We start from the raw sequence: 13,856 nt of genomic DNA, 5'->3' as shown, positions 1-13,856 counted from the left end.
GCCGGTTCCTGGATTTTAAAATTGGGTATGATTGAAATAAGGTCTGTCTGGGTGTGCATGTTACACGCAAGTTAAATTTCCCTGTTCATGTTTTGTCCTACAAAAGGCAGTCAGCCCTGTGTGTTCTTTCTGGTCTTCTTATTTTAAAAAAATAATCGTAACTAAATTTTTGATGGAAAAGGAACATGTGCCAATAGAGGGGAAAGGCAGCCAGGACAAAAGGGTCTACAGTGACCGGTGGCTGTTCTCCGTGTCCCAGCCCCAAGGACCCTTCCTCAGCACCAACTCCTGGAGTCTAACAATGAGCGTGTTATTTCAGGTACTTTTCTAGGAAGAAAGAAGGGGTTTGTCCTGCCTGCTTTGGGGCTGTCATCACCAAGTCAGTGAGATGGAATTGAGGAAAACCCAAGGTGGCTCAGCTGCCACAGGGACTCCTGCCATGATTGCGTGGATGCTGACGAGTGGGCTGGGGGCATGGGGGAGTGGGGCTCGCCCAGGTGACAGCTCATATTCTAATGGTGGCTTGGAAAATGTCCCCACCACCCCAGCGACAACGCAGCACACAGTCTGAACAAAGCCAGCCTCTTGCCAGATGGCATTTTTGCTATTTTAACCCCAGGGCCTTGCAGAGCCAGTACGCTGGGGCTTCAGTGAGGCGGCCAAGGCCTTCCAGGAGGCTCAGGTGTTGAGCCATAAAGCCCCAGATGTGCTTCATGCATGACGGCCTCGGTCGCACAGTGGCAGGCCTGCCGCACTGCGGGGACTGGCCACAGGGTTGCTGCGTGAGACCAAAGCCTTTACCCTGATGCCGTCCCTGATCAGGACTGTCTGAGATAAGAAGTTCAATCCATGTGTGAAGTGTTTTTTTACCTGTGTAGCTGAAGACTGGCTTGTCCTCTTCTGGGTGGGGGCTCTGAATGGACCCCAGGACCATGGACCCCAGGGACCCCCTGCCACACTGGACAAGGTGTCAGTGACCACTCCAGGTTGGTGATTGGTGATTAAGGAACAGACAGCATTTTCCTCCCTCCCTCTACCATTTCTGTTTCTCATTTTTGTTTTGTTTTGTTTTGTTGATTAAAGGTAGAACAGCAATGGTATCTCCACATAGGAAACACCAAGCCTTTGTGACCACATAAGCCGCAGCGTCTTCATCATGGATGGGGAAGGGAACCAGTTCTGGAATTCTGGCTCGGGGTAGATGCATCTTAACGGAAGAAGAATTAGTCAATTCTGTTTCCGTGGTTTACTCTTCCTGTCTCCTGCAGATGAATTCATTAGTTTAATTAATGAGAGCCCTTTGCCTTCCTCTGCAGTGTTGCCCATGGAAATAGTGGATGATCATGGCTCCCTATTATGAAATGTGGAGAGCATTATTTGATTAGGAGCAGAACCCTTTTTCCCCCCAGAAAATAGCCTCTAGGTAAGGGACTGGACGCTCACACACGATGAAGTGTCTGGTGTTCTTCTCTCTCATTAGGTAGCATGCCCTTCTCTTCCTGCCTTTGCAACAGCTCTAGGTAGGACCCACACTGTACAAGTGCCTCATTCGTGACTTCTGCTTCCCTTGCAGGAAGGCATAAATGTTGGCTGACTGTCAAATGCTTGTGGGAGGTCCCCACGGAGTGGAGAAGCGGGAGACTCAGCTTAACCACAGACAAAGTTGTGCATGAGAGGTGAGAGGGAGGAGCTGGAAGCCGGGGCTTGGAGGCAGTCCATGATCTTTCCGTCTGTGATCCTCAGTGTCAGAAAACTATGTAATCACTCAAGACAGGCAAATGGGATAACTGGATGGATGCTGAGGAAGTGTGAACTCAAGAAGGTAGAGGGAAAGCCACGACATGTCGGCGTAGCAGGGAGGTTAAGGGCATTGCCTTAGAGTCAGGAAGACCTGGGTTTGGAAGCCCCTCCGCCACTTACCATCTGTGTGACTTTGCCCACGTTGTTGTTTGGGGACCTAAGTTTCCTCATCGGTGACCAAGGTGTCGTAAGGGTTAAGGAAAATGGTGCATGAAGATGGCCTAACAGAGTGCCTGGGGTACGGTGAGTGTTTACTGTGTGGGAGCTGTTAGTGGTGCTGTTGGTAGGGATTAAGTGACCAGGTAGCCAGAGTTAGAAATCAGGGCCACCACCTGCCAGGTGTCAGAAGAGACAGCTATTTGTTCATACTTTTTTTTTCTTTGTATGCTTCTCATTGAGTTCCAAGGTTGCCTACATGAGACCTCTCTTGGACTCCTTTCAGGAAAGCTTAGTTGCTCAGTGCCCGAGGGCCCTTGTTAAACCCCGATTGTCCCTGAGGTGGTCACCACAACATGGCCACATCAATAGCATCCCTCACAGGACTCCCAGATCACACACACCAGAAGGGTCTGCTCGGGAAGCCTGAGCAGAGTGATGTAGCAGGGGACAGGAGGTGAGGCTGGCGGAAGTGAGCAAGGGCCACACTGTCACTACGGATGCCACACTGCAGAGTGGGGCTTGATGGGTAAGACAGTGGAGGCAGGTACCAAGAGGGAGGGTGGGGTGAGCCCATCTGAGTTTGGAGACATGACTCTCATGGCAGGACTGGATGCTGAGGCGACAGGCAGAAAGATCATGGCTGCCGTCATCCAGGTGGGAGAACCTTTTTCAAAAATTAGTATATCTGTATTTTATTTTATATTTATTTATGTTTCAGTAGCTTTTGGGGTACAAGTGGCTTTTTATTATTTTTTGGAGACAGAGTTTCGCTCTTATTGCCCAGGCTGGAGTGCAATGGCACGATCTCAGCTCACTGTAACCTCTCCCTCCCGGGTTCAAGTGATTCTCCTGCCTCAGCCTCCCAAGTAGCTGGGATTACAGGCACCCACCACCACACACAGCTAATTTTTTGTATTTTTAGTAGAGATGGGGTTTCACCATGTTGGCGAAGCTGGTCTCGAACTCCTGACCTCAGGTGAGCCACCTGCCTTGGCCTCCCAAAGTGTTGGGATTACAGGTGTGAGCCACTGTGTCTGGCCTCACAAGTGACTTTTTGTTACATGGATAAAGTATATAGTAGTTTATTCTGAGATGTTAGTGCTCCCATCACCTGAGTAGTGTACATTGTACCTAATGTGTAATTTTTCATTCCTACCCTCCTCCCACCCTCCCCCTTCTGAGTCCCCAAAGTCCATTATCTCATTTTTAGGCCTTTGTGTCCTCATAGCTTAGCTCCCACTTACGAGTGAGAACACACGATACTTGGTTTTCCACTCCTGTGTTGCTTCACTTAGAATAATGGCCTCTAGCTCCATCCAAGTTGCAGGACACTCTACGATACCCTGCTGCTTTTTAGAAAACCTGGGCCAGGGGCTTGGGACAGATCTGAGCTACAGCCATAGACAGGGAGTCATCTGAAGCCACACCCGTGGAGGAGATCACTTAGGACCTGTGGAGAGTGAGCCAGGGAGTGTTTCCCGAGTCAAACGAGTCAAACGAGTCAAACGTGTCCTTTGGCTTAACAGGTTAAGTAGCTACATCCGCAGAGCACCCTCAAACCTGCGATGCTGTAGGGGACAAAGCATTGTGTCGTAGACATCACCCATCAAGACCCAAGAGCACTCCAGGGTGTTTTGCCCAAGGGCAGGGAGAGGCAGAAGGATGTCAGATAACCTGATTGATGGCGGCTTCGGGATGAGGCCCCATGAAGGCACTTGGGAGGGTAGGTCCCAGGGCCACCCAGCTCTCCAGGAGGGCAGTGCATGGCAGGGAGGGACTGCAGGGACAGATGGCAGATTTGTGGTGACCTGAAGGAGAGGAATCTAAACTGTTAGAGAGACAGGCCTCAGCCGGACTTGCTTTAAAGTTAACTCTTTCTTAATGACTAAGTTGAATGTTTTAAAAATGCCAGTATTCCCAAATCATGGACAAGTTGATGCTCCAAAGAATATTAGGAACATCTAATTCACTGTCTCTGTTTTCCATATGAGGAAATTGAGGCCCAGATAAACAGATGCGATAGACACACCAGGCTGCCCCTTCCTGCAGAGAGAGAATGTGTAGCCACAACCTTTGTTTCTTTGGGAAAGGGCTCCCTCCGTAGCAGGATTATGGCCAGTTTCCTTCCCTCTTGCCAGGCAGTCTGCTAGGAGTTTTATCAAAGCTGTTTCTTTCTTGTCCTTTCACTGCCCTAAAACTTGCAATCAAGTTCTCAGATTAATTTATCAAAAGTCAGAGAGTGGCCGGGCGCAGTGGCTCACGCCTGTAATCCTAGCACATTGGGAGACCGAGGCGGGCAGATCACGAGGTCAGGAGTTCAAGACCGGCCTGACCAACATGGTGAAACCCTCTCTCTACTAAAATACAAAAATTAGCCAGGCGTGGTGGTGGGCACCTGTAATCTCAGCTGCTCAAGAGGCTGAGGCAGGAGAATCGCTTGAACCCAGGAGGCAGAGGTTGCAGTGAGCTGAGATCATTCCACGGCACTCTAGCCTAGGAGACAGAGCAAGACTGTGTCTCAAAAAAAAAAAAAAAAAAAAAAAAAAGGCTCTGCAAGGACAGAAAGAAAGAGAAGAGAAACTGATGGATTTTTGAAATATGAAAACCTTTTTGTAAACTACTTGCCCCTTCTGTCATAGCCACTGCTGCTCCAGGGGCCCCCTGGCTGCACAGGTGAGAGCTCTGGGCACAGATACTCTGATGCAAATACTGCAGGACCTGAACATCCAGGAGGGCTTCACTGCTGCTTCCCAGCAAAGATATGAGCAGTACATGGGGGCACTCAGAGATCTCAGGCAAAGGAGAAGGTGGCTCCCTTTGGGGATTCTTCTCCTAGCCTTTGAGACTCAGAAGTGGGATTCCTGGACCAGCAGCATCAGCAGGTCCTGAGAGCTTATTAGAAATGCAGACTCCCAGGCCCCGTTCAGACCTACTGACTCAGTACTTGCATGTTAACAAGACCCCCAGGTGATTCCTAGGCAAGGTGGTTTGAGCAGCACGGCACGAGGTTGCCCTTTACCAGAACAGCCTTTCTACACTGCTGGACCAAGGATATGCTACCCAGCAACGTCCCCCACCTAAAATGCAGCCCCTCTGCTTCCGCTGAAAGCCTTCAAAGACAAGTTAGTAACCAGAAGGTTATGCAATGCAGTTCTTTGCTTTATAGATCAAATACTCAGGCTTCTCAAGAATGGAGATAGAGGCCAGGCACGGTGGCTCACACCTGTAATCTTAGCACTTTGGGAGGCTGAGGAGGGTGGATCACCTGAGGCCAGGAGTTTGAGACCAGCCTGGCCAACATGGTGAAACCCTGTTTCTACTAAAAATAAAATAAAAATGCAAAAAAAAAAAAAAAAAATAGCCAGGTGTGGTGGTGCACGCCTCTAGTCACAGCTACCCGGGAGGCTGAGGCAGGAGAATCACTTGAACAGGGAGGCGGAGGTTGCAGTGAGCCAAGATCTCCAGCCTTCCCAGATCGTTAAAAGGACAGTTGACATTTTAGATATTCTTATAAAAATGTTGAGGAAGGCCAGACGCAGTGGCTCACGCCTGTGATCCCAGCACTTTGGGAGGCTGAGGCGGGCGGATAATGAGGTCAAGATCAAGACCATCCTGGCAAACATGGTGAAACCCCATCTCTACTAAAAATACAAAAGTTAGCCAGGCATGGTGGCGCGTGCCTGTAATACCAGCTACTTGGGAGGCTGAGGCAGGAGAATCTCTTGAACCCAGGAGGCGGAGGTTGCAGTGAGCCAGGATCGCGCCACTGCACTCCAGCCTGGCGACGGAGCAAGACTCAGTCTCAAAAAAAAAAAAAGTTGAGGAAAAAAATCCTAGTACACAAAAGAAGTCTTCTGGAAAGTTAATGTATGTGCTACAATACAATACTTCCTTCCCCCAATAATACCAGAGACATGTGGTTGTCCCGTATGTCCACTCACTCTCACTATGTATTTTGCAGATGAGCTGACCTCTCCCATTCCTGCAACCTCCCTTTCCCAGTCAAAGCATTTTTGGTGGTTTCTGCTGCTGGTTGATAACAAAACACACAAGAGTCAAGAATTTTTTTTTTTTTTTAACTTTTTTTTGGTTTGTTTTTAAAGAAACTGCATACATCATCAGAGACAAACAATAATTTAAATACCATGCAGTTTCTGTATGTACAAAACCTAGGCCACAGAGATCCAGTTTAATTTGTATTCTCTATTTACATCGTTTTCCTCATACAGCCATCATCTGTTAAATTAGAACCCGGGAGATTAGGGGATTGACGGTCACCACACTCACTCCTATACAAAGACAAACTATGTACAGACACCCAGGAAGCAACTGGAAAATGCAACCGGTCTGGGGATTAACAGACAGATAGGGAGAAAAAGTCATTTAAGGTGACCTTTGCCCACCGGCTGTGCACAGGGAGAGCCTGAAATTCCATTCATCGAAGCAACACACCACGATTTTCATTCGGCAAATAAAAATACATGTTCATAAGCGGGAGAAAAATAAACTCAGAGCTTTTCATCACATGTACCGTCACGTTGTTTGGTTTCTCTAATCTGACATAAAGGCTAAAGTTTTAAAAGTTTTACAGGGCTTTGAGGGCCTTTGGAGATGAATATATCAGCCATTTAAAAAAAGCTAGTTGGCTGATGGCGGTCTCTTCTGTCACTGATTGGGGGCGGGGGCAGGGTCGGGCAATGTCTAATCTTTAGAAGGAAGCATTTGATTTGAGACATTTCACATTTTTCCTCTCACGCTAATCCAAATGAAAAAATGCTCAACTGGGAATTTACACACATAAAATAAACTGTGACTTGCCAACTGCAGCTTTTTCAAAAAAGAGATGCATTTTAAGTCATCTAGCTCACCTTTTTATTTTTTTTCCCTTAATTAATGTCAAATTGTCATCTTGGAAAGTAACACAAATTGCTGCAGTTGTCATGACATTGTAGTGAAAAAAAAAAAAAAAAGAAAGAAAATTGAATAGGTCTCTAGAAAGACCTTAAGGTTTTAAGAAAGGAAAGAGACAGCAGAAGGCCCATCCTCCAGGCCACAGAGGTTGCTGAGCCTGTGTAAGAGCCACTTAAAACGGGCTTGAAATAGCCCATCCTGAAGGCGCAGGACCTGTCAATGGCAGGGGAGGTGCACCCCTCAGTCTGAGCAAGTGACTGCTGGAAAGGAGGCCCTGCAGGAAGAGCAGTGGAAATTGTGTTCAATATCTTCCATGCACAAAGTGGACTGCAACATGAGGGCACTTTGGGCGGAAACCCTGGGCTGTCTGCTGGCTGGCTGCAGGGAGATCCGCTTGGGCCTTATATGCCTAGGGAATCTGAAGGGCCAAGAACTAAGGCCAGCAGAGAAGCCATGGGCCTATCATGGGAGGAGTCCGGTCAATGGAATGAATTTCCTTAGGACTCGCTCCTGGCCAGGGAGGACCATCATGCCAGGGCACCGCGTGTGCCAGGAGCCCAGCTGCAGTTAGAGGAAGTTCAGACTCAAAGCCTGGCCGGCAGGCAAGTCCACCTGGAACACGTGCCCGCCCGCCCGCCGTAGAGAAGTTCAACGAAAGAGCCCTACATCTTTCGTCATACCATTTGCACATTCAAACGTCAGTAAGCCTTTCGGGAAGACTGTGTTTACAGCCACACTAAAATCCCGATCACATTTTCCCTGAACAATACCTCTCCCCACGGCAGGAACTATTCAGATTCAAGAGTTAAAAAAAAAAAAAATAGGATCTAGTGATGGCATCCTCCTTGGGTCGGGCAGAGGCGTGCTGGCTCCAGGTGGCAAGGCAAAGCTGCAGCTGGAGGCACCGCCCAAAGAGCTGCCCTGAACTCTCCCCAGCAGTTGTTCGGCTCCTGGGTTAGTGCCTAGATGGGAGCCGTTCATGCCTGCAAAAAAATGCAATGGCCTCGTTGACAGGTGTGCATCCTAAGAGTAACCTGCTCCCACAGGGTTTGTGGTGGGGAGACTGGTTAACTTTTTGGAAAGGCCAAGCTGGCATCTTTCTAAATGGCATGTGTGGTGGAGTGTTCCACCACCTAGAAAGACTGGAGTAACGATGGAGTCACTCCAGAAGGTGAGAGAGCTCTGCAACTGAGGGCCTGCGAGCTCTGTTATGAAGGAAAACGAAAGCTGCAATGGGCCTCGTTAGGATGCTGTTAGGGTTTAGGAGGGTCCTGGCCTCATTGCACACCCTATCCTGGGTGTCCCAGTCAGAGACACACCCACAATCACGCTCCCTGGCATCATGAGGGTAGAGGGAGGAGCTCTCTGGATCAACTGGAGCAGGAAGGGGCACTGTGGACAGGTGTGGCTGGTGTTGGCCTGATTCTGGCACATGCCCAACTCTGGGGCTCCTTCACAGAAACTCTTCAGTGCAAAAAAAAAGAAGGCCATGGAGTGGTTCCAAGTCCCTCAGTGGCTGGAAAGCCAGTCCTACAGGAGTGGTTTCTGGCCTGCATGCACTGGTCCTATACACAGAAGCTAAGAACTCCCAAGCCATATAATCATCAGCTTCGAGGCGCACAGAGAAAATAAATGTCAGCCAAGCAGTTTCTGACCCCACAGGATTCAATAGGGTCCTCCCACTCAGACTCATAAACAGCACAGGAGTACCTTAGCAATGGCTGTGTGTGTGCGTGGGTCACTCATGACACTGGACACTCTGGACACAGTTGGGTTGATTATTTGAACTGAGCATATGACATCTTTCCCCTTCTAAACCAGAGCTTCCTGAAAGGCAGCTCAGCTCAGGCAGAGGGAGCAGGATGGGTGCTCAGTGCCAGCCTTCGTAGCCAAGAGGCAGCCAGACTCCCCCAGAAATGGGCCCTTCCCTTTTGTTCATTGTGTGGATGGTGGCTGAAAGGAGGGAAAAGCCAGGGGCAACTGAGAAGTGTTCCCTCCTTCTTGGCATCAACTTCAAAGGGCCCCCAAACCAAATGTCATGTCTGGAGCCAGTACATTTGGCCAAGTGTAGAAGTCCAACCGGATCATTAGCTTTGCACAGTACCCCCCAAAACAAACCCACCCCTTCAGCTTTCTTTGGACTCAGATGACAGACACTTGTGAGGAAGAGGTTTGCTGGAGACTTCATGAAGGTAGTGCCTGCTGGGCCTGGCTGGAGAGGACAAGGACCGTTCCACCTGCCAGACAGTCTTCAGTCAGGGCCCTGCTGGTGCCCTTGGCACTGCCGGGGGTTGGGATGCATTTTGGTGTCAGAAGTGGGACCAGCAGCTCGGACCGCCGAGCCATCACTTTTGCGTTTTCACACATAAAATCCTGATTGTGTTTCCTTGATTTTTCTTCTTTTTAAAAAAAAGGCAGTTCAGAAGATTTACATCGTAATGGGGAAGTGAATAAATACCAGCACTTATGGTTCTTATAAATTTATGTTTTGAAGACAGCATAGCACTCAAGAGGAATTCGACTGTTAAGGTCGGTGAAACCTAAGGAAACAAATAATTACATCAAGACCAAGGGGCTGCCAAAGGTGCAGGATTCAACAGTCCAATCTCCCATCTTCAGGGAGGTTCTTGACCGTGAGAGGGAGGTGCGAGCTTCCCACCGTCATCCCCACAGGAGTACCACTGAACACACACCTGGCTTTGAAAGTTTCATCTGGGGCAGCCCTGGTGGCCTCCACTTCCTGCCATCAGCCTGGATCCAGCAGCAAGGTGCAGAACCCAATCTGTGTCTCTGAGTCTCTAGACTAAATACTTGCTATATCCTATTTCTCTAAATGTTCCCCCCAAAAGAAAGTCAGAATTAAATCAATGGCTCTGTTGCTAACTAGCAATGCAACCTTATATAATCCTCTTAATCACTCCATGCCTCGGTTTTCCCAAATATCATCATGATGCTGGACTGTCAGGGAGAATGTCAGGGAATAACAGAAGTGGTTCACTTTGGAAGTCCCGTGTGGATGTGGTATTTTGTTCAGGTTTGGCCTCTGCTGACTGGTTGCAAATTGGCAACAATCTTTTCTCCTTGACTTAAGTTTTCACAAAAACCCACCTTGGGGTCGTTGGTAGTCTGGTGCTTATCAGACCTTTAGTTTAAATGAGTGAAACTCAGACTTTGCAGAAAGTTGGTTTTAGCCCGGGCCATCTGTGTTCCACTTCCTCGTTTCAGTAACCTAAAGTGGAACCACATGCCTACCTTCCTACTATCTTCCCTCTCATGGCACCCTCCAACCCACTCATGTCCCACAAGTGGGAGAGCTTCATTTGGAGATAAATATTGCAACTTGAGGGAAAAGAAGGAAAAAAAAAACCCCTTAATACTAACCTTGTTAAGTGTCTACTCAATTCATGAACTTCCATCTCAGTGCTTTTGAATTCGTTGAGCTCCTTTCGGATGGCAGCCTGGAATCAACAGAAGCCCATCAATGTGCAATGGGAGAGAGACAGAAAAAAACTCCCCTTTCAGTTCATTCCTAACAACATATTTTTCTTCTTCAACAAAGACAAACAAGTTTAAGATGGATTCTTCCATTGGGAGGAAGAAAAATCACCTGAGATGTCCTTTAAAACAAAGATTCCCCTCCTTCCCTAAATCTAAGTTGCAAATGATGACAGGCTATTGCCCAAAGTGTGTTTTTCTTCCTCTTTTCATAGAGCTGTGGCATTGAGGCATCAGTGGTGGTGTACACCTACCCCACACTCCTGGGGGCCCAAGAACACATTCAATGTCAACCTCTCATCTTCCATAAATAAACAAAGCTCAGCACAGGCACAGTGATGCCTCGAGGTGGAGACTTCCAGAAGGCGTGGATCAAATTCTCCAACCAAATTAGGGGGACAGGTGATGGCCAGCTCCCTACCAACAGTTTGCTTTTGCTCTTTTACAACTTCCCTGACTCTTCAGTGATGTATTTCACCATGTGAGATACATTTTGAATAACCTCACATGTTCTGAGATGATCCCGAATCACCCCATCCTTATAATACTGCCACTGAGGACGCAGGGCCTGGAATCAGACAGCAAAGAGAGGCCATGAGAGAGCAGGGGAGGAGGAGGGGCTGGTAAAGAAGGCAGCTGGGGCCGGAGACAACCTCACTCCTTCCTCAAGGGTGGAAATTGCAAACGTGTGCCTTCTTGCATAGCTCTGTCTATGGCCGATACTTGCTTTGATGGGAATATCAAGGCCCCAGGAATTTGAGGAGAGAAAAGTCTTCCTGTAGGATCAGAATGGCCCTCCCCAGGAAAAGAAGGCTGGCTTAGGTTTAAGTGCCTGGGTAGCAGCTTTGGGGGTGGGGGCAGGGGTCACCCCGTGCTTCCTGTCTTCTGTCCCCAACAGCCATTGAGAAACTGGATATGTTTTTGGCCTAAGAGCTACTCAGAACTCTATGAGGGTGCAAGTAGAGATGTCTGTGGTTTCCTTGCACACTTGCTAATATCCTTATCCTTGCAAGCATACCGCAGAGAGAGTGTGGACAGGAGAGGACAAGAGTGAAAGCCCCTTCCTCTTCGTATTTAGATGACACACTCCTGGGGAGCTGGGTTTGTCTGTCAGGGGCATGGCAGTGCCAGTTCCTGGGTTGCTCCCACAAATTCCCTTGCAGAGAAGATGTGAATGCTGTGTTTACAGAGGAGGGCACAGTCTTCCACACGTTGTGTCTGTGGGTTGACCTGCCACAGGCGAGGTCGTCTCTGGAAGTCTATCTGCCTCTTGCTGCTTCCGTCCCAGCCAAGTGCAGCAACGTGCCTGCATACATGTTTCCTGCACCTCCTGGATCCAGGGTTGGTGATAATGTAGCCAGCCTGGGCCATAAATGACTTCCTGCTGTATCATATAAGAAAACCCTGGGTCCCTGAAATGGACAGTGAAGGCAGGACTGTTGAGCAGAAGGCCCCTGACACACTCCATAGTTTCTATCGTTACCTACACATTGGGCAGAATCATTATTCCAGTATATATATATATATATATATATATTTTGAGACGGAGTTTCACTGTTGTCATCCACACTGGAATTCAATGGTGTGACCTTGGATCACTGCAACCTCCACCTCCTGGGTTCAAGCAATTCTCCTGCCTCAGCCTCCCGAGCAGCTGGGATTACAGGTGTGTGCCATCACGCCCGGCTAATTTTGTATTTTTAGTAGAGATGGGGTTTCATCATGTTGGTCAGGCTGGTCTTGAACTCCTGACCTCAAGTGATCTACCCGCCTCGGCCTCCCAAAGTGCTGGGATTACAGGCATGAGCCACTGTGCCTGGCGCACAGACTACATTTTTAAAAAGGCCCTTAACCCTCCAGCTCCTCATGGTGACCAGACTAGAATCAGAGAGGATTACCAAACAGAGGTTCATTCTGATACCTTGTCTGGTGGACAGAGAAAATGATTTCTCATTGGCATCACTGCTTTTCCTAAAAAACAAACTGAACCTCAGATTATTCTTTTTGTTTTCTAAATCGGCGAGGGGCTAGTGCAGTGAGATATGTTTTGCGACGTCTCTTTGATTTGTGCCCTATTTCCCTCCTGAGGTTATGCGTCTACTTTGTCTTCTCTTTTGGTTTGGTGAATCCCTCGTTGGATGCCGGCAGCACCATCCCCTATACGGAAGGTCTGTGATGAGCCTGGAGCCTCTTGCCTTCACCTGTCTACGCCTATCCAGTGCTATTCTCTTTCTCTGGGCACAGCCTCCCAGGCTGCTGCTCCTCCTCCTGTAAAATGGGCACAGTATTATGTGCCTTGTGTTTTCTCCGATTCAGCAGCCTTTCCGCAGATTATCTGTGGCCCCTGGGGAAAGGTGTTGGGGTCCCAACACTCCATTATGGGGACTGCCGCTGAGGCCTGGCTGCAGGTCTCCCTACACGCTCCCCAGTGGTGAGCCCAGCGAGACACCCAGCAGACGGTCCTGCCTCCCACTCTCCAGCACTCCCCTCTGCTTACTTTGTCTGCAGCGGTGAGGCGGGTCCACGGCTTATCTGCCCTGCGGTCATAGTCCTGAGCGTCAGCCACCTCCACGTAGTCACTGAAGCGGATGAGGATCTTTCTTTCCCGAAGCTCTTCCACCGTGGGCCTTTGACTGAGCTGCAGGGAGGGAGAGAGATGGACCCAGTCAGCCAGAAGGGTTGACCATGGCACTTGGTCCTGTCTGTGAACTTGCAGGTGTGGAAAATAAGGCTCAGTGAGGCGATGGATGCATCGCATAGTGAGTGAGGGGCAGGGGCAGGGGGAGGGCCAGGGTGGGGGGACCCAAGTCTCCTGACTCTTGGGACTGGGACCTTTCTAGGTCCTAAGAGAGAGCTTTGTTATCCCTTACATACCCTCTAGGCCAAGCTCTATCTTTTTTTTTTAAACTTAAAAAAAATCTTTTATTATGTAAATTTTCAAAACAAGGAAGGAGACTAATATAATGAATTTGGTGTATTATCACCAACTTCAACAATAATCAACTCTTGACTACATCCACATGTAGATTGCTTTGAAACAAATCACAGGCATCATATCATTTTATCTGTGTATAGTTCAGTATAGAATATATAAAGATTAGGACTTCAAAGCATATTCACAGTACTGTTTTTACACCTATACAAATCGATAGTAAACAGTCTCTATCTTCATAACATTGCTGAGTCCCAGTCATTACTAGAAGCTTGTCTTTCTGTTTGGCTGTGGGCGCCTGTTGTGGATTTCTTCTTATCTGTCCTACTCCCACCAGGTGACGGGGACATTCTACAATGATTCTGTCTTATTTTGGATTTGTGAATCCACATCTGTGTCACATCGAGTGCTTTCTGCAAGGGGGGTTTGCAGTGCATTTTGTGTGGGTTTTAGATGCAAAAAAGCATATGTGCAAATGGTATGCAAACTCTGGGGTATGCAGGGATGGGGATCTGCTGGCTGAAGAGGTCAGCCCAAACATTGCTGATGGCCCTCTGCA

General features: G+C 48.5%; 1 protein-coding gene across 13 annotated transcripts in view; it reads right to left on the bottom strand.

The window, feature by feature from the left end:
• Positions 1-6,110: 6,110 nt before the first annotated feature.
• PHACTR1 (phosphatase and actin regulator 1) overlaps positions 6,111-13,856 on the bottom strand; it is a 574,604-nt gene continuing 566,858 nt past the window's right edge. For all 13 annotated transcript variants that reach the window (XM_009450525.5, XM_009450527.5, XM_009450524.5 and 10 more), the window contains 3 exons: positions 12,863-13,003; positions 10,252-10,328; positions 6,111-9,410 (listed from right to left, as the gene is read on the bottom strand). In XM_009450525.5, coding sequence (XP_009448800.1) covers positions 9,395-9,410; positions 10,252-10,328; positions 12,863-13,003 — 234 coding nt within the window. In that variant the 3' untranslated portion in view covers positions 6,111-9,394. The remainder of the gene's footprint in view (positions 9,411-10,251; positions 10,329-12,862; positions 13,004-13,856) is intronic.

This window comes from Pan troglodytes, chromosome 5 (assembly GCF_028858775.2).
Source record: "Pan troglodytes isolate AG18354 chromosome 5, NHGRI_mPanTro3-v2.0_pri, whole genome shotgun sequence".
Lineage (NCBI taxonomy): Eukaryota > Metazoa > Chordata > Mammalia > Primates > Hominidae > Pan > Pan troglodytes.
The sequence above is the reverse complement of the archived record's forward strand: the minus strand, read 5'-3'. Positions and strand labels throughout refer to the sequence as shown.